Below are 20,914 nucleotides of genomic sequence, written 5' to 3'. Positions count from 1 at the left end.
CTTTCAGGGTGAAGGTAACCTATTAACTTCTCTAATTTGGGCCACCTTTACAAAGGTACTTTACATATCTGACTCAATCTCATGGAATAAAGATACAAAAATTACAGTTCGGAACCTAAAACCATGGCAGAGCTGGGTCTCTGTAAATTGTCACTCTTGGCTATTCTCAATGCCTTACCTCCACGTGCTGAACAGTACAGTGAAAGGTACCAAAGCAACTCTTTTTTGATGCAAGTATTTTGACCAGGGGGGGAAATACTCTCTCTTCCTAAGCTGTATCACTATGCAGCAATGAATGCCACTAAAATGAATATCACACCTACAACATTAGAGAACTTAAAAAATACTAATAAAATTACAGTTTCAGAAACTCCAAGGAGCAAAAAAAGACATTTTCAATCTGCATAGCTGCTTAAAATGTACGTTTACCTAAAATATTTGTACAAAGGACATAACATTTCTGCCTAGCACTCTATGAGTAAACATGATTTATTTCTGTCAGCATTTCATTGTCTAGCCGAGGCAATGAGTTTTTCCATCTGAGCGCTGGTTCTGTAACCTTGTTACTGAGGTCAGTATGAGCGTCCCCATGAGTTACTGCAACGTTACGTGAGCACAGACTCTAGCTCCAACTTTACGTGATCTCTTCTCCTAGGCAGTGCTCCTGGATGATTCATCCATGGTTCAGGAGCAGTATTTATTAAGCAGAGTTCTTTAAACCAACATGAAAAACATTCAGGCTACACTTGTCCCGGGCATTGTACCCTGGTTCAGTGATAAGTGGTCAGTTATAAGTGAGAGGAGCAAAGTGGTGGTGCCTTAAGCCCAAGCCCTGCCAAGCATGGCATGAAGATGGCTTGCTGTGTTTGGGTGGAAATCCAGCGCCTTCAGTGCGGTGGTGCTCAGGCTCATGCTCTGAAGCCACAGCTGTTCCGCCCTTGCACAGGGCTTCCCTTTAATGTCCACTGTATTTTTACATATAAAGTTTCCAATGAAACTATAGATTGATGAAACTGAGCACTCCAGCATTTCAAAGGACCAGTAGTTCTGGTATCAATCATTTACTCAGTATTCTCTTCATTTTATGGACCTGTCATGTCTTACATACAGAGTGGTACACCCCTTCAATGCCCACCTCACACCTTGAAAGGAAGAGTCGAAAGTTTCTAGGCTCCAGCCAGGTGAAAAAACCCAAACACATTCTGCATGTCCTTTGTTATGGCCCCAGGATATACTGACAAGTTAAAGTTAATTGCATTATTGTTGTTGTTATTATTATTACTATTACTATTATTATCTGTACTGCAGTATTATCTCATGCTTTCAATTCCAGGGCCTCCTTTGGCTTAGGTCATCCCTTTCCGCTAGTTTACCAACCTAGGCTGCCTCAAAACACAACAGAAGGAAGAAACAAAGGAGATGACAAAGATAACTGAAAGACAAGGCAGCACTACGACAAACATACTGTACCACTGGAACAAACAAAGCTTAGCACAAAGAACCGGGTAAGGCATTATACGGGTAGTTTACTAAAAGCATCCTTTTAGGCATTACTGTTACAAAGAGATACACAAGCAAATAAAATGCCAGCAAGATTTACTCTGACGAAGAGTTTTGCCTTCCATACACAGCAATGTGGAAAAAAAAACAAAACCAAAAAACCAAAAAACCTAAGCCATGTCTGGAAAATTTTGCAAAATTATGCAGCATTTGTCTCAAGATAAATGCTTATCTGTTTTGCTAAGTCTTGCATGAGCTCAAGCAAAGAATTCTTTTTTTTTAGTCCCCTGAGAAAAGTAAATGCTCAAAATACATGATCAAATAGAAGATGTGAACTTAAAAAATAAACAGACTATCATTCTCATATCTTGACATTAGAGAGTAACATGTAACTACCCAGATTTCTCAGCATCTGGTGACTCACAGGCATCCATCTAGAGAAGGTCACTTCCCATGGCAGCTAGCAAAGCACCCAGCAGAGCCACCATGCCCTCATTGCATGGGTATTCATTTTGTTTCATGTTTTCCTTGATCTTCAGCTAACTATTTTCACCCAGTTGCACCTAATAATTATGGATTTATATCAAGCATATTTCAGGGTCACTTTCGAATATCCACCAAGCCCTACCCCAGTGACTTTCTGGAAATTCCTATCATCATCATAGCACACACATACAAGTAGGTAAGTGTACACACACGTACAGGCTAGATACTAATAGCTAGTGAAGCTTACAAGGATTTGTGAACATTTTATCTATTCGAACAACTGAAAAATGAAGATGAACCACAACACTTCCCAGCATCCTCTATAATCACTTTATATGTCAGCCAGCTCTTTGCTGATATCCCAAAAAGACCACTTTATTTCTTGACGGCCAGCTCAGGATGAACCATTCCCTAGCTGAGATACCAAAGACTGAGAACATAGATGTCATCCAGAGAAGCCCAAAAGGGAATCACTGAATAAGAAGATTTTCAAGTGATTGTCTTCCCTCCATCTCTAAGTGCAGGCAGGACAAAGTCTTATAAGCCAAACAACTCATAAAAACATCAGTGTTATGAAAGAAAAAAATGTTACCATTCGATTTGTACCATTGTGATACAATGCACGAGGGGAAAAAAAGGCGAAGGAAGCATAGAGGAAAAGAGAAATATTCAGGATAACAAATAAAATAACTTAGATTCTTTCCTCATTTCTGCTCACTATTCAGCATAACTCACTGATTCAGCCTCTGCCCAAGCTAGCCTTATAAAAAATTAACTCATGTTGGAACAAAAGAGGTGTCTTGCTCCAATATTTAATGCATTCAAACACAGATCTATCACTCAAGCAAACAGGATGCAAGTTTATATGCAAGCTATCCAGGTAATCATGATGCATAGTATGAACTGGCTGTTTGATCAGCTGTTGCCGTGTGCAGTCAACCGAATAGACTGCATTCAATGTTTTATCTTGATGGTATAATTCATATATAAAGACCAGCTGGCTGGCAGGCGGGAGGCTACAAAGGCATCTTTCCTCCCCACCCCCCTCACTCCTAGCTGAGTTATATGGTGGAAACTGCAAAAAATGAAGAAGTTGAATAGTACAAAGTAATATTTATAAAATGAACAGGTTTCAAAGTAATTAAAACTTCATGGAGCTCTTTAACCACCTGAAACATGAAGCGCCAAACAGTGGTCACCACCATAACCTAATCCTTGTAACTGCAAGACGTCAGAGGCTGTAACGAACCACAGCCAGACTCTTCAGTGTTAAGCCAGTGTTAAAAATTAGCACATCTATGATGTATTTTGCCATATACACCAGTTACCAGAAGTAGCTCACGAGGTCTTAAACTTTCCAGACTGGACTGCACTTTGTGTTTCCCCCATCCTGTCCCCTGCCCTCCCTTCTTCTACATGAACACACACAGACTCCCTACAAAAATTCTGATGCCCGTCATTTCCTTAAGCAGTTCCCTGCTCTCCATCCATAGCTGCTAATGCTCCTCATGCCATCAACACCCCTTCCCTCCATATCCATGCAGCTGAGTCCCATGGGGCTCTGGGTGGGGTGGGGACAGCAGTCCCACATATTTGCTATGTACGTGGAAACATCTTTCTGGCAGTGAGGACAGCACAAAGACAGACAGGGGAGAGAAGAGATGGGGGAGAAGAAGATGGGTTGAATTCCCGTGGGCAGCTTTGTCCCTGAAAATGTGTCACTCTTTCTCCTGGGAAGCCTGCTCTTCCCATAAACAATATTATCACTGTTTCTTGACTAAGTTAATGCAACTCCCCTGTGGCTTGACAGGCACTTTCCAGCATCTTCTTTTTCGCTAACTTATCCAGAAGTCAGGATATTCACAACTGAGACATAGAACCATAGAATGGTTTGGGTTGGAAGGGACCTTAAAGACCATCTAGTTCCAACCCCCCTGCTGCGGGCAGGGACACCCTCCACTAGACCAGGTTGCCCAAAGCCCCATCCAACCTGGCCTTGAACACTTCCAGGCATGGGGCATCCACAGCTTCTCTGGGCAATGATATTGATGCCCATTCTTCTTTCTTTTCCCTTACACTGCTCCAGACCCAACTACTGGTCATAATAACGGTTTGTGGAGCAAATACAGTTTTTAAGGAACCACACTGACATTACTTTTAAGCAAGCTATTTGAACAGAAAAGTGACAGGACAGAAAAGGCTGCGCAAAATGCAAATGCCTGGATGGGTTATTTAAAAGAATACTAGACATTCATGGTTTAAATACTGACATACTGCAGTGCACTCTCATTGACCACTAAAATCAGCAAAAAGTATCTTTAAACAAGGATCATACATTACAGAATTATAAACCTTAGACACAAATCAGTCCGTAAGGAAATAAAGGTAGTCAATTAGATAGGCGATCACATTTTGGCAAAACACCTCACAAGGCAGCAAAAAACCTTAATATCTGACATAAGTTTACAAGGATGAAATAGGTTATCAGCCCAGAAGGAAAATCATGTTAAGTTCAAAAATGGCTATAAAAAAAATTAAATGACTGAAACTGTTTACTCAAGAAATTGAAGCCCAGCTGAATGGCGACTGATGTCAGAAACATAACTGAGAGCTTTGTAAGTGAATCAAGACACATTTTCTGTAAACAAAAATCAAAGGAAGGTATTTAATCCACTATGGCATTGCTCAGCAAACTTTTATAACCATGGTAAACTGTACCATTGTATCCGTGTACTGTGTGAAGTAGCTGCTACAGAACTGAGGCAAAACACAAAAGTGAGCTACTCCCTTTCTGGGAAGGGGCAGTGAGACAATATGGTTTTTTATCTTTAAGTAACAGAACTACTTAACTATAGCTGTCAGTTGTGCTATAGAGAAGGAAACTGTGCCAGTGGGAAGCATGCCAAAATCACCCGGATTGTTTACATACAGAATAGTAACTTCTGAAGAAGAAAAGCCTTCTCAATTGACTAAATTATGCATAAGCCCTAATTCATTGTCATTAGCTGCTGTGTAAGATATGTAAATATAGAGCAAATTCTCTGCTGTTTTATGATACTACAAGCAGTGCTGGAAGTTTACCCCTGGGACTATCAGGGCTGTGTAAGCCTGCATTGCTCAGGCTGCCTACTTAGGCAGTACAAACATGCCTACCTAGCTTTTGCCACAGTTCTCCACCTTTTGATAAGACCACCTCCACTCACTCACTCACTAGCTGCCCTTCAGTCCTTGCACACTCCTGAGATCACATCAGGCAGCCTGAACGCACCCAGAACGGAGCCAAAGCAGTGGGCTGCTCCTCACAGCCTCTGGGACTGCGAGTAACAGTGTTTGACCCAGACTCGTATCACTATGGTGATGAGCATCTTGCTATTTGCTGGAGATTGACATTATGGTCACTTGCTACACAGGGGGAAGCATACTGAATCGTGTGGTTTTAAAATTACTCCTGTCCTTGATGGTGCCAAAGAGTAAAATGAACAAATCAAAATTCAGAAGTACACAGAATGTGATCTTTTGGCAATCTCTTGATGCTATAAGAAAATTAAAGAGGAAAAAAAGCAGGCAAGGAGAAGACATAAAGGATGGAGACAGAGGATGCAGGCACACATCTGTGGTCAAGATGACCAAGTAAATTATTTTTAACTGTGTATTCATGGAAGAAGAGCACAAAATTGAAATGTTTGCTCTTTCCATGTTGCTACCTTTGATCTGCAAAACTAAAAGTATCCCAAGACAGAAAGTTTGCAGTGTCTATGTCAGCAAATAGTGCAGAACAGCGGATCTGCAGAGTAAAACAGTTGTATCCTGAATACCAAGTATCCATACTATATGCATGACAGGGGCTTTATTTCAGACTAGCTCTTGCATGGTCTTACAAGCTGATGGGGTTGGAGCTCAAAAGGTGAGCTCCTAGAGCATGTCTTCCCATTTGGTCTTGTGCAAAAAGAAATCCAATGCATGTGCTCTGTGCCTGCTCTGTGGTACACGTTGTAGAGCAATACGTAGGGTCAACCAGGAGATTTGCTCACAGTACACACTCAATCCAAACCAATACACTAATGCAGATGAATACCTACCACCTCCTGAAGTGTGATTAGGTTCTAGTCAAGTGCTAGACTAGACTCCGACAAACCTAACAAACTAAAAGCAACACTGCGGGTGGTTGCCCAAGCAAACAATGGACTGAACTTTCTTACAAAGAACTTTAAGCTTCTCCTGTGTCTAATCTGGTTTGTCAAAAAATACACAATTCAGCAGTACAAGTAAGAAAATCCTGTGGACTTTGAAGTTTGTAACCCTAACATCAACTGCTACATATAAACTTAGGTTCTCCACCAGTTATTTCCATAGTACCCACCCAGGAATCCCTTGCACAAAGTTTTGCCATCCCAACTTACCTTTTTTGCCCCTTCCAGGGTGGTTATCACATTTTGCTGAACAGACAGAATGAACTTTCCCTAATAACACCCTTTCATAATGATTAAATAAGCTAATGGAAAAGCGTTCCTTAATGATGCATTGCTTTGAGCCTTGGGAGATGAGATGGCTCCTGCAGGTAGAATGGAAAGCTTCTTATCAAATCAACTTTCAGACCAATTAGGATGTATCAGTAGTGACTTACAATACTGTCCCTGCTGCCTAGGCTACCAAACTATCTCACAACACAACGCAGGTGCTTTCTGCACTGTTTACTGTGTATTGCCAAGGTTTTTTGTGAAAGATCTAGAAGTAGAATGGCAGGCTCCATCTAATTGCCTCATATTCCTTTGCAGTAGCTATGACAGTAGCCGAATACAAACGGAAAAATACCCTGATGGCAGATACAGAGATGGACGATTGAAAATGCGAATGAAAAGCTTCATCATGTCAACTGACAGGGAAATATCCTGGGTTCCTTTTGCCTCAGCGCATCCCGGAGAGAGTGGTATCCCTCTGAGAGGATCAAAATCCTCCCACAGATGGGTCCATTCCATTTCAGCATGCACAGCTATTTCATCCATGCCCACGTTTTGTTTTGGTTTGGGGTTTTCTCCTCTCCAGATGGGCATCTAGTATAGGACTACTTGACTGGTAATCTCAAAAAAATAGCGTCTCATTTGGCAAGCTATCTTTTCAAAGGACGAATATTATGACACTGTAAATTACTACCAGGAAGCAAAAGGAAAACATTGAGAAGTAAGTAGTGGAGGTTATGCGCCTCTTGTATACCTTTCTTATAACATGTCCCAGATTTGTTTTGAAAAAACAATTTTGCCCTCTGCTTCAGTCTATTTTAAAATGGATTGAACATCTTCAGATGATAGCCCCCAAAACACCTGACCTTTTTTTTTTTTTTGAAGTAATTTGAAACTAGCTCACAGATGTAGTGAAAACTACTATAATTACACGGCATATTAGATCTTCATACAAATACAAAGCAAGACTTAAAAGTAAGAGTATAGAGCACAGTGGTATCTAAATAACACAAGAATAGGTATGTAAATATTTTAAAACCCTAACATTTCAATAGAAAGATTTTACAGTAGGTTTTGGTTCTAAACTTACAGGAACATGACACATTGCTTGTGAACAGGAAAACACTAAATATACTTCAAATAACACTTGCCATAATTAAAAAAAGGCTTTACTTTTCAGGGGAAAAAAAAATCAATTAATCTCACTTTAATTGTAAAATCTGTGCACCGGTAATTTAGGAGAAGCATTTTCTTAATTAGGACTTGCATAAAATTAGGTTCAAATCTGATAACTTCTTTTAAAACAAAAAAAGAAAGAGGTCCCCATGGCAAAAGCACGGACAGGAAGGCACTTTTGAAACATGTGGAGGAAGTTTTCAAATTAAATCTCTGAACAGATTTCAAGTTTTGATTTTAAGAAAATTTCTGTCATCGGTGTCTCAATCAATTAAGAAGATAGGCAAGTTTGATGACACAACCTCATCATTTTCTCATAGTCATTTCCATCCTCGTGCTTACGGAGTCCTTCCAGGAAAAAGAGAGAGCTTTGAGCAAACAGAAGAACCTGTCATGACAGAAGTTCCAGCTCAGTGAGGACCTTTTATGTTTCCTATCAAAATATTCTTTAGTACCAGGTAAATACAGTGCCACTAGATAAAGTGTGTGGCAAAGTGGTTTCATATATGCATTTTTAAGTCAGGAAATCTTCTTCTAAAATATTTCTTTTTAATCTACCCCATTCCCTACAATTTCAAAGACTTTAGCAGAAGTTTTACTCATAAAAAATAATCTACTCTGTAGTAAATCCTCCTGTTCCTCAAATGTCTTCATTGTCATAATAACTGTATTGAGATGATCTGAAATCTTCACAGAAGCCACAGACCTTTTTTTTAGACTTGAAAGAAATTAATGAAGACTAATTTTGAATAGATTTTCATTAAATAACACTTAGATTAGCCAATTCTTTAGTTTTATTCTTTGCTTTTCAACAAACCAAGTGGTATCTTTAGATAAAACATCAGCCCCTTCAGAGAAGAACAGCGACTGTCAGGGTTGCGAAGGCCTCTGCACTGCTCTTCCATTATCAGGTTTATTTACTCTTTAAATTTTATCCAGATTTAATTAGTAGGGTTTAAAAGATGGGCAGAACCACTGCCAAAGAGGGTCAGAGCACTGCAAATGGATAGCTTTTATTAACCTAAATAAATAAACAGAAGAAGAGAGAGCTGAATAGCACCTCTGCAACATGTTTGTTTGCATCCTCACATCAGCACAGCAACTCTTTGTTTCTTCTGTGATTACCTGTTTTGCCTATGGCTGTAGCAGCTAACTCAAGCACACCTACTCCGAGGGCTATGAGAGCTTTCTGCTGTTTTACAGCCGCGCACCGACTGCTGCCTTCCTCACCTAAAGGCAGTAACAGTGAAGTCTCAGTTGGCTGTGCCTCAGGTGCCTCAAAAACAGCGACTTTCTGAAGGAACGCACATCAAATTGGGAGCAGTAACAAACCTCGTCTCCGACGAGTGAGTTATTTTAAAAATCATGTATTTTATTTTCCAGTGGACAGGAGAATAGATCTCCGCAGCAGTTTGGCACGTCAATCAGAGCAAGGAGATATAAAAGCATGGTTTCATCACCTGGCTGTAAGCTCAATGATTTGCAGAGAAGTATGTGGGTAGAAGACGGGTGAATCGGGAGTCATATATAGTAGCTGAAAGAAAGTAACTAAAGAGAGGTGCCTAGTCATTAGTAATTTTTGTAAAAGTGTGTATTTTTCAAGCCTCTGTGTGAGGGCAGGAGAAAAGTTGCTACAGCATGAAAGCAGAGTGCTTTGTATAAGATTTAGTGTAAAAGGAATTAAATAGAAAACAGGTTCCTTCTTACCACCACCCTGCTACTTGCTGCTGTCTGCGGGTAGCAAAGAGCGAAGCACACAATTTAATACGACACAGCACTGCTGCTCTGTTCTGAGTGCTCTTTCAGGAAAACATATGTGGGCTGTGCAGGCCTGCCATGAAAATATTCCCATGGCAACTATGAAAAACAAGGGTATATTAAAAGCTGTTACACTAACTCTTTCACTCCAACTCATGGAACAGAGGGAACCTGTAGCAATACTCCTGTACAAAAACACACCACTAGCAAAGTTTCCATTTAGAAGGCATAAATAGATAGTTACCACTGGTTAATTTTCTGTAATTGACTTTCACTGGAAAACATGGTGTCAGTTAAAAATTGGCCATAACACTGTGTTCAGAATCAGCTGTGCTTTATAGAAAAGCAATAGTCAATTTTTGCTAATCACATAAACATACTTGAAACATTCAATTATTATTCAGCAGTTTGTTATCAGAGAATCCTCCTTAGGAAATAATGCCAATGATTTTGTTCACTGCATTTCATATATCATTCAAATTGCACACTGCATACCTTAATATAATGGTTAAATAGACATCTAGAATTATATATTTAAAAAAACAGTGGAAATTAAAAGCTATGTTAAAAAAGGATGACTAAAATCATGGTTTGTAACACATCTCGAGTAAATTGTTTTCAGTTTGGCAAGAGATGCTACTTGCATCTGTGGACGTACGCATACTCATTATGCACTGAGGAGAGCAACATACAGCACAGGAGCTATCACACCGCATACCTCTCAACGCTAACAGCCCAAAAAGCAACTGTTCGGTATGTCAAAGGCACAGGAAAAAAAAAATATCTACTGCACATACACAATTTATTTGGGCACGTGTATCTCGGAACAAAATGCATGAGAGAGAGACTCACTCTGGGCAGGCACAGAGCTCCTCTAGGCAGGACTGGGTTAAAAACAGCAGATTGCCACCCAGTGCAAGAAGGGTTCCAGGCCTGCTGCCCGTTTCTGCCAGACTGCTTATGTTCTCCAATCCGTCCGGTACTGAATGCGGAACTGGAAACTAACTAAACAATCTAGCTGATTTCAGCCATTTTTCCTTTATGCTTCAACCTGCTCTAAACAGAAAGCACCCCAAGATTTAAATTAGTCATGTGTTACTGAGGGCCTCTGCACAGCACCCCAGCACCGGGCGCAGAGGATGCAGAGCGCGTATAGCCTCGCCTGCCCAAAACTTCCAGGGGCTCCAGCAGCAATTACAGAGGTTCAGGGGATGCTGGGGCTGGACAGTGGAAGAATCAGAATAATACAAACAATAAACTAAAAAAATAATAAAATACTGCCTGCACCATGTGTCATTCAGTGCCCCTGAATTACAGGGACTGTACTCAGCCAGCCTTACCGAGCCCGCTGGGATACGCTCGCAACTCGGGCTTCCCTGGGGAGACCGGCTCAGGCCGAGGAGAAGGCGAGCTCCAGCGCAGCCTCTCCCCCACGGCCGCCGTGATGCTCCGCCACGCCGGTACCGCCGCCTCCCCCCGCCGGGCGGGCCAGCGGCTGTACGGGGCGGCGAGCGACGGCGCCCAAGGCGACTGCACCCCGGGTGCCGCCACCCCGCCCAGCGACCGGGCGCCCAGGCTCGGCGCCTCAGGGGCTGACAGGACGCCCCACCGCCCCCAAGCCGCCTGACCCACCTGAGATGCCGCCCCCGACCACGACCACGTCGTATCTCTCGGCCATGGCGCTGTCCCTACACCGGCCGCTCGCTCCCTCCCGCGGCGGCTCCGGCCCGGCTCTGGCGTCCCCCGAGCGGAGCGGACACCGCCCCGCCCCGCCGATGGGCACCGCCTCCCGCCGCCCCGTGCGAGGCCGAGAGCTGCCGGCGGCGGGCCCCGCCGCACTCCCGGGGTTGTGCCGGGGCCCGCCCGGTGAGGGGTTCCGCCCCGCGGGGCGGCAGGCCTGCTGAGAGGGGCGAGCGGGGCTCCTGCTGAGTGGGCGCTGGCCCTCCAGATGATGGCTGACCCCTCACAGCAGCCCCAGTCACCCACAGCAATGCGCGTTGCCATTTTCTCTCCTACCTCCGGGAGGGTTTGGGGGGAGACCGTGCCCCTGGTTGAGGAGCGCGGCCCCGGAGGCACGGCAGCCGCGGGCTCACAGCCCTCTGCTCTCCAAAGGCCATGGAAATGTAGGAATCTGCTTCTGCCTGCTCTGTGGCTGTCCCGGGGCCACCAGAGGGGACCTGTGGCTGTGGCTGCCAAGGCTGGCGGTGTGGACTCTGTGAGACCAGTTAGGGCTTTCCTTGAGAGCACCTCAAAATAAGCAGCATCTTGTGCCAGCCACAGTTTGTGCCGTGCAACAGTGCCATGCATCAGTGCTCCTCCAGATTGGCCTCCACACTGAGAGTGGACTGGTTGGCATGGGCCAAACAGTGCCAGGAGGTGTGCTAGCAGTAGGCAGTAAGATGATCACAGGACGCTGCCTTAGCACTTGTCCTGGACATGGTTAGTTTGCCAGGAGACCTGTATCCTGTATCCCATGCACAGTGGATGACACTTTGTTCGTGGGAAGGAAGTTCAACATCCAGTGCTAAGGCTGTAGCATCTTCGTGACACCCCGGGATGCACTACTCTTCGTCTTACAAGTATGCAGTGTTCAAGGCCAGGTTGGATGGGGCTTTAAGCACCCTGATCTAGTGAAAGATGTCCCTGTCTGTGGCAGGGGGGTTGGACTAGATAATCTTCAAAGGGGCATCCACAACTTCTCTGGGCAACCTGTTCCAGTGTCTCATCACCTTCATCATAAGAAACTTCTACCATGAAATTTTTTTTCCATATGCTTTCACCTCACTTTCCTCCCCATCTCTGCTTCATCTCTCATTCCCTGAAGATGTGGTCTCCACACTTCTCCTGCCCCTTTTTAAATCCCTTTTCCAGCCCTGCTCACCTCAAAACCTCCTCTCCTTCTATCTTACCCACTCTTTCTCCAACCTGTGTGCCAAGTGACAAATGAAGTCCAACCTTTAGGATGAAAGACCCCCAAAACCTAAAGAACTAGTGAACTAAATCCCATGATTTCAGCTTAAGGGTAAGTTTGGGTTACAGAAAATAATAAATAAAACCCAAAACCTAGAGAAATAGCAATATCTAGCTGAAATTAGTTTAGCACAGTTTTCAATATTGGAAGTATGAAATTTTTCATTTGATTTACCTAATATCTTTATTACTTTGTGACTATTAGATTAATAATTGCAGTGGTGATACCCAGAAAACATGTGCAGCACTTACCTTTCACGGGAATGCAATTCCTTCATGATCATGAGTATTTTCTGTTTTGGCTAGGAGAAGGCATACCCAGAGGGACAAGGGATGTCAGACTGCGAGGGATTGAGCTGTCATCTGCAAGGCCAGGACACCTCTTGGAATATACAAAGAAATTCATTATAAGGCAAGGGACATGTGGTACTGTTCCTTTTTATATGCTTAGCAGAATGCTACATTTATATTTCTGAAGTTCAGGCTGGTTGCTGGTAAGAAGAGAGATCAGGGTAGATAAGGGGAGTAGAAAAAGGACTGAAAGAGGAAGAGAAGAGGGCAGTGGCCCTACTTTATTTGCCTCTTGTCTGTGCACATTTTTTTCATTCACTTTTAATTTTCTAAATGCGAGAAATCAACCAATATACTTCAGCACTTGAACTGGATTTCTTTCCGAGGGTGCTTGCCCTAAGAAGTAGTTAGCTAGTACATACATTCCTTTTCATTGGGTCAGCAATAAGCTGTATTGCCATACCTAATATGTTTAATGTGTAGGACTGTGGTGGGTTGACCCTGGCTGGGGGCCAGGTGCCCACCAGAGCTGCTCTGTCACTCCCCTCGTTCACTAGACAGGGGAGAAAAGGTATAACAAAAAACTTATGGGTCAAGATAAGGACAGGGAAAGATCACTCACTCATTATCGTCATGAGCAAAACAGACTGAACTGAGAGAGGAAATTCATCTAATTTATTACCAAGCAAAACAAAGTAGAGGAATGAGAAATAAAATCAAACCTTAAAACACCTGCCCCCACCCCTCCCATCTTCCCGGGCTCAACTTCACTCCCGGCTTCGACCTCCTCCCCCCTCAGCGGCACAGGGGGACGGAGAATGGGGGTTACGGTCAGTTCATCACACGGTGTCTCTGCTGCTTCTTCATCCTCAGGGCAAGGACTGCTCTTAATCGTTTCCCTGCTCCAGCATGGAGTCCATCTCATGGGAGACAGTCCTTCACGAACTTCTCCAACGTGGGTCTCTCCCACGGGGTGCAGCCCTTCAGGAACAGACTGCTCCAGCGTGGGGTCCCCCATGGGGTCACAAGTCCTGCCAGCAAACCTGCCCTGGCGTGGGCTCCCCTCTTCACGGGTCCACCGGTCCGGCCAGGAGCTTGCTCCAGCGTGGGCTTCCCACGGGCCACAGCCTCCTTCAGGTGCCTCCACCTGCTCTGGTGTGGGGTCCTCCACGGGCTGCAGGTGGAATCTCTACACCCCCTCATCCTTCCTCCATGGGCTGCAGGGGGACAGCCTGCTTCACCATGGCCTTCACCACGGGCTGCAGGGGGATCTCTGCTCCGGCGCCTGGAGCACCTCCTGCCCCTCCTTCTGCACTGACCTTGGTGTCTGCAGAGTATCTTACATCTTCTCACTCCTCTCTCCGGTTGCAAAAGCTCCCTCTAACTGTTTTGTTTTCCGTCTTTACGTTATCACAGAGGCGCTGATTGGCTTGGCCTTGGCCAGTGGTGGGTCCAACTTGGAGCCGGCTGGCATTGGCTCTGTCAGACACAGGGGAAGCTTCTAGCGGCTTCTCACAGAAGCCACCCCTGTAGGCCCCCCACTACCAAAACCTTGCCACGCAAACCCAACACAAGGATATTTTATTGTATGTGAGATTTGGGTCTCATTTCATCACTGTAGTTATGAATATCATAACTGCAGTTAGGTGTTGTATCTGTAACTGCAGTTCCAGATAATTTTAGACATTCAGTTCTATTTTGTGCTGGTGAAGTCTGCTTTGATCAAACCAATCTTTTGCTTTAAAAAAAAAATGAACATTTGTGAAGAACACTTACAGCTCCTCACCCCATCATTTCTCTATTGCTCTCGTTCCATATCCTAGGTCTGTTCTCTAGATCTTTGCCTAGCTGCTTGTTTACCCTTTCTGTGTAATTTTAGATGGGATCTCTTTCTTGTTAAGGCCGTATATATATATCAACTTCTCACAAAAGGAAGTAGTCTAATGAGAGCATCTGCATTTTTACTGTTATTGCATTTCTACCTAGAAGATATGTGAAGACAAGAACCTTTGCCTCATTAAAAGTATCATAAATATCTTCCTCTGAAAACAGTTTTGCTGAGTGATACTTGCCCTGCCTGAAGCAGTACCACATGATTAATCATTTACAAGAAGAAATTCCTTATTTTTGAGAGAAGTGGTTAATGGAGAAGAAAGAAAGAGGTCTCTCCAAACAACCTGAATAAAAAGTTACTGGGAGGCTGATGAGGCTAAATTAATAGAAGATGAATTAATAGAAGATTTTTAGTTTCTACTCAGAAATAAAGATTCTTACTGTGATTAAAAGAATCTGTCTGATTTTGAGGATGGTTAAATCAAACTCCAAGACCTCTTCATACTGAGAGAAATATAATTATCAAATGATTGTCAGGAATAATAGTTGTAAAGATTATTTTAAACCTCATATGAAACATTGAAAGGTAGGGAAGGATATTCCAGAAGCAGAAGTGGGTCATTTTGTTTGGGCTGCTGGTGAGGGTAGCTATGGTTCCATCTATGCAGTTAATGCCAATGCAACAGATTCACAATGTCCACAATAAGTAACACTTAGTCCTAGGATTCCTCTGGACATTATTTTCCTCCTGTGGCTTTAAAGAATAATTTTTTTTTCTTTTTTTAATATGAGTGTTTGAAACAGAGAGGGCTGTATTGCCTGCAGTTGGGGGTTTGCGGTGCATGCCATGAAGTAACATGAAGGTCCATGGAGGTGTTTGAGGGCACAAAGCCCTCAAAGGGCTGTTGAGATACAACAGAGCAAACATCTGGGTCATTAAGTCTGGGTTTCTATCATCATGAACATACTATATAATCCTTCTAATTAATAAATCTAGCTCTGTCAAGAGCAGGACAAATGTCTCCCAAAACCAGCTTGGTAGTTTTTCCCTCCTCTCTCCCACGATAATTCCGTTTCAAAGGTTCATTTTTTCATCTCAATCACTTCTTCTTCCAAAATGTTTATATCATGATGCATTTAAACAGATAGCATAAGCTCCTTTCTGCTTTTCTGTTTGTAAGGTTGATGCTTGTCAAGAACTTCAGTAGCCTTACATACTGGGATACACATTCGCTGATCCTAATAGCTCTTTTCTGCATCTTTCTTAGTCCAAAAGTATCCATCTTCAACAGGTATGATCAGAACGGGACATGTAATCCAAATAAAGCCTATCTGATGTCTTTTTTTTTTTTTTTTTTAATGTCTGGAAACATCTCTTCTAATCATATTAGGATTCTGTTTCTGGTTTTTATGGCCCCATTACTTCTCTCATCACACATGGTTCTAACTGATTAAACAAATAAAGAGTCTTCTACCTGGATTTTGGTGCATTATCCTTTGAATGCATAATGTTTAAAGCAAAGCAAACTTTTTGAGAAAACAGAGCAACTGAGAGCCTCCACATTTTCTCAGCTTGGAAGAGAATTCATCTGAGAGAAAGTATATTGTTTTCATAAATTTTGTTAGGCACTTATACACTGTGGCAATGAGATGGCATAAATAGCTATACTGTCTGGTAGAAAATGTACTGACAGCCCTGGACTAAATTTTGAGAAATGATTGGAAAGTTGGTGGAGTAGGGATCAAAGCCAAAGACCTCCAAATTTACAAAGACTAAGAGGTAGAATATAGGCACTGGTAAAAACCCAGTGCAGCATTTTAAATTACACATCCTCTCAGCTTCTGCTCCTTAAATAGCAGTGCATTTAATAAGCCAGCTTTCCGTTGTTTGTTTTGTGCTACAGTGTCTCTTCATCATATTCAGTGGGGAAGTCTGTGCTTCAGGACAAGCCAGTTTTCACTGCTGAAATTTCCTGCTGGCAAGTAATACATGCTGACATCACCTTTAATCAAGGTGGCAGAATGGATTCCTCCATTACCTGCAAACTGTATTAGCACTTGCATTGCTAGGGTGCTTCAGCGACAGCTTCATGATCAGAACCAGGAATTCTTCTAAATTCCTGTGTCTGGATGCAAACTCCCACTGTGCCAGGTCCATGTTAGCGAGCCCTGGGTGTTCATCCTGCCTCCCACCCTTACCCACCACTGCCACCATCTCCTACTGCACAGGGAGAAGCCTGTGCACACAGGATAGACGGGCACCATGGCACACCACAGGAGGTCCCAGACCTTCATAACTGGGGTCAGGGCACAAGAACCCAACAGGTTTTAGGCTGTTTGGTGGCCAGAGCTTTGGGTTCAGGAGCACAGGTAAGTCTTGACACAGCCTTAGGGCATTGCAGTCACATGCAGAGAAACCGTGTGAAGAGAAATATAACAAGGAGCTTGGTTGTGAAGAGGGAGATTGCGTCTTCCATCAGCCACAAGCATACACCAAGGCTTGGTGCTTTCAGGCACCTAGTGAATTTGGTGCTTGTACTTCATTACTGGTTTGTGGTGGAGAATCCCTTGAAGGTTGGGTGAACGCGGCTTGCTGTCTCTCTAGTCTGCAACCAGGTCATGCCGTTCTTCTGGTTAGCACCTTTGTGTCTGTTGAATACTGATGTTACAGGAGACAAGTAGGTTTAAGCACGTTTTTAAACATACATAATTTCAAATTTCTCTAAAGCAATCAGTGCAGAAATTGTGAAAGCACATGTCAGTACTTTTCAAATATCATACAATTAAATGAGCATAAGCTCCATGCCAGGCTTTCCAATAAAGGAAAACTGCTCTAGGAGTCTCAGGAGGTTGTCTAGTCTGTCCTTCTGCCCTACGGCAGCATCAGCCATGACCAAAATGTATCTTGATTAGCAGCAAATGTTAACTGGAGAGGCTAAATATTAATAGCCAAGATTTTTAATCCAACATACAACAGTCTGACATTAATCTAGAGCTAATAAGCAAAAATTGAATATTTTATCAGGCAGATTCCATTCAAGGTAGGACCAATCATTAAATATAAAACCTATAAGATTAAGTCCATTAGTAAAAGCGATGAGTGAATGTAAACACGTTACTCATGAGCACACAGAGCCATAGCACAAGAACAGGACAAGGGGCCGAGTGCCATGGCGCAGCCAGGCTGGCCGCTCCCCGGCACCGGGACCATGGGTGCTCCCCACGGGAGGGCGGCAGGGCAGGGCCTGGCACCCCGGGCCTGTCCCACCCCCAGCCCGGAGCAGCTGGGGGCAGCGGGGCAGTCCCAGCCCCGGGCATCGGGCACCTCTCTGGAGACAGGCATGGGCTGAGGATGGGCTGGGCCGTGGGCCCGCAGATGGGCCCATCTCAGCGGGGCCCATGGCCGGGCAGGGCAGGGCCATGGGGAGCTGCAGACCGACCCTGCTGCAGTGTCGCTGGGGCAGGGGCTGACGGCCCTGGGGGTGCCATGGGGTCCTGGGCTGCAGGCAGGTGGCTCCAAGGGGCAGTCAGGGCTGGTGGCACCCTCAGGGCCCCGAAGCTGAGTGAAAACTGCTTTGCGTATTTACAGGTTAGTCAGAAAGACCAGCAAAATTAGGTCCCTACTGACACCACAATCATTAAATTGTAACGCCAAATAATTTTGGCTTTCTTCTTATTAGCTCTTTGTCTATTTAGATATAAGGATCCTTCTGGCCAAAAGCATCTGTAATGGGTATAGAGGCAGCCTCCCATTCAGTGGAGGGAGGGCATGTAGGCTCTAACACAACGAGGGTCCCCCTCGTTAGATCTCACGGGGAACACATTCATCATGACTGCTTGTGTAATGAAGCCCCAAGGAGGAGTAGAAGAAAGTTGATGTGATGTCTCAAACCATTCCAGCTAGTACTACTTCATAGTCTCTAGTTTCCTTTTCCAGTCTTGGTCCTAATGAGCCTGGTTTTACAAATCTGTGACTGATGTAACGACCATTCTGATGCAAGGATTGATAACAATTATGGTAATTATACAAGTATATGCATACTTACTAATATAGCCAACAAAGAAAAAGCAGGGAGAAAACCTTAAACTGGCATAAATTATTTTTCCAACATGAAGCTCATCCCTGCACTATGATAGTCTCTTCCTGACCATTTGCTACAGTTCAGACTGGTCCAATTTCCTATTACTTTTCTCTTTTGCAAAATTTTCCTCCAAAAGAAATCCACTGCCAGGTTTGATGTTTGCTATTGGTATTAGCATGCATATCTGGCAGAGATGCCTGGTACTGCCATGGCATCTGTGATGCACTTCTACCAATTTCAAAAAATGCTTTGCATTCATTCACAGGCAATACCAGTTCCCACTGTGCAGAAGTCTGGCAGACAGGTCCACAGGTGACCCACACAGACAAGAATAATGACAGAATGGAAAGCAACATTTTAAGTAGATGTAAAGGAGTTAGAACAATTGAAGTCTCTTAGAAAGTAACAAAAATGGAAAAGAAAAAAAAAATCTCAACAGCAGCAGTTAAACTGAACTCCACGTGTGCATCATGACAATGGTTCCCCTTCTTGTCCAGGTTGCAGAACTAGTCTGGGTAAGGTGATCCCAAGCCCTCCAGTTCACCTATAGCCCAAAGGCCACAAAAGAGACCACCAGGCAAGGCATGACCTGGAATGGCAGAGAGCAGTCAGTAAGAGCAGTATCTTCCTGCTTCAGACAGAGCCTGACTTAAGTTTGCCGTCAAAGGGTATTGTTCCAAAATAATCAGTGTTTTGTAAGCAGTGACCAGAAGACATATGTTCTGAACTGAAAATCAACAGATTTTGCTGTGTAATGCCTATTTTTTTCTGTCCCTTGTTTAGAGCTTGTTTGAGCTCTTTTTTTCTTTTCTTGAACTAGGTGAGCAAAGGCTAAGAATGCAAATCAGATGATAGCAGTGAAATTCCTTCTCATACTTCTAAACAGACAGTCCACAGTGTAATAGGCATTGGGATACCTCAGAATACATGAGGAAATAAAACACTATCATCGTTTTAACAAAAATGATTGCTATATCCTTTGCCAATAACCTAATCTGAAGAGTTCCTGAAGAGACAGGTTATGCCTCTCGCTCATGTCAAATCTTTTCTTAGTGTATAATGACAGGTGACCTTTTATTTTTTCTTAATCATCCTGGTCCTGCTGCTTCGCATCTATCAAAGTCACAGCACACCGTTTCTATCTGTCCCTTGAAAGATAGCTCCCTTTCAGTCCAGCCGCTGCCAGCCTTCATTAGCTCTCTGCTAACCTATCTCACCTGAACAGGAGGAAAAGGAGTTCCTAGGTTTGCATTCCTCTGGTTCCTCATTCTCTAATTATGTCTTTTCCCCTGTGTTTCTTCTAATGCCTCATGCCCTGACTGTTAGCTGTCATGAAATAGTCCAGCATCAGTAGCAAAACTCATGTTCTTCTAAAGGAAAAAGCACACAAGAAGATACTCTGGAAGCTCCTTCAGTGCAAACTTAGGAAAGAATTGAAATAATGAACAACAGGCTATCATGTGTCGATATGGAGGTTATTATCACTGAGGAAGCTATTATGTATGTATTATGTATTACTATACCTGTATATGGTAATGCTGCTGCGACTACTCGGAGGAGATTGTTTACACTTCTGTGCACACTTCCACAGTCCAAGATGGCCTTGTGTAAATTGAAATGGCTTCAGTGAAGAGCCATGAAAACAATAAATGGATGGGGAAATATGCTAATATGCTTGCTAGTGAAAAAATCTAAACTTAAAGAGGAGAAGGTTAAAAGGTTATCATTTTTACAGGTGGGATCCATTTCATCTTATGTTGACCATCTGCATCATAGAATGGTTTGGCTTGGAAGGCACCTCAAACATCACCCAGTTCCAACACCCCTGCCATGGGCAGGGACACCCTCCACTAGACCACGTTGCCCAAAGCCCCATCCAACCTGGCCTTGAACACTTCCAGGGATGGGGCATCCACAACTTATCTGGGCAACCTGTTCCACTGCCTCACCACCCTCACAGTAAAGAATTTCTTCCTGATATCTCATCTAAATCTACCCGATTTTAGTTTAAAGCCAGTACCCCTTGTCCTATCACTACATGCCCTTGTAAACAGTCCCTCTCCATCTTTCCTGTAGCCCCCCTTCAGGTACTGGAAGGCTGCTAGAAGGTCTCCCCGGAGCCTTCTCTTCTCCAGGCTGAACAACCCCAACTCTTTCAGCCTTTCCTTCTAGGAGAGGTGCTCCAGTGCTCTGATCATCTGTGCGGCCCTCCTCAGGACTCTCTCCAACAGCTCCATGTCCTTCTTATGTTGGGGCCCTCAGAGCTGGACACAGTATCCAGGTGGGGTCTCACGAGAGCAGGGTAGAGGGGGAGAATCCCCTCCCTCAACGTGCCGGTCATGCTTCCTTTGATGCAGCCCA

General features: G+C 43.8%; 1 protein-coding gene across 5 annotated transcripts in view; it reads right to left on the bottom strand.

Moving 5' to 3' along the window:
- The window catches only part of LOC129209666 (amine oxidase [flavin-containing] B-like), a 73,482-nt gene extending 62,318 nt beyond the window's left edge, over window positions 1-11,164 (bottom strand). For all 5 annotated transcript variants that reach the window (XM_054834792.1, XM_054834709.1, XM_054834543.1 and 2 more), the window contains exon 1: window positions 11,010-11,164. In XM_054834792.1, coding sequence (XP_054690767.1) covers window positions 11,010-11,055 — 46 coding nt within the window. In that variant the 5' untranslated portion in view covers window positions 11,056-11,164. The remainder of the gene's footprint in view (window positions 1-11,009) is intronic.
- Between the last annotated feature and the right edge of the window lie 9,750 nt (window positions 11,165-20,914).

This window comes from Grus americana, chromosome 1, assembly GCF_028858705.1.
Source record: "Grus americana isolate bGruAme1 chromosome 1, bGruAme1.mat, whole genome shotgun sequence".
NCBI lineage: Eukaryota > Metazoa > Chordata > Aves > Gruiformes > Gruidae > Grus > Grus americana.
The sequence above is the reverse complement of the archived record's forward strand: the minus strand, read 5'-3'. Positions and strand labels throughout refer to the sequence as shown.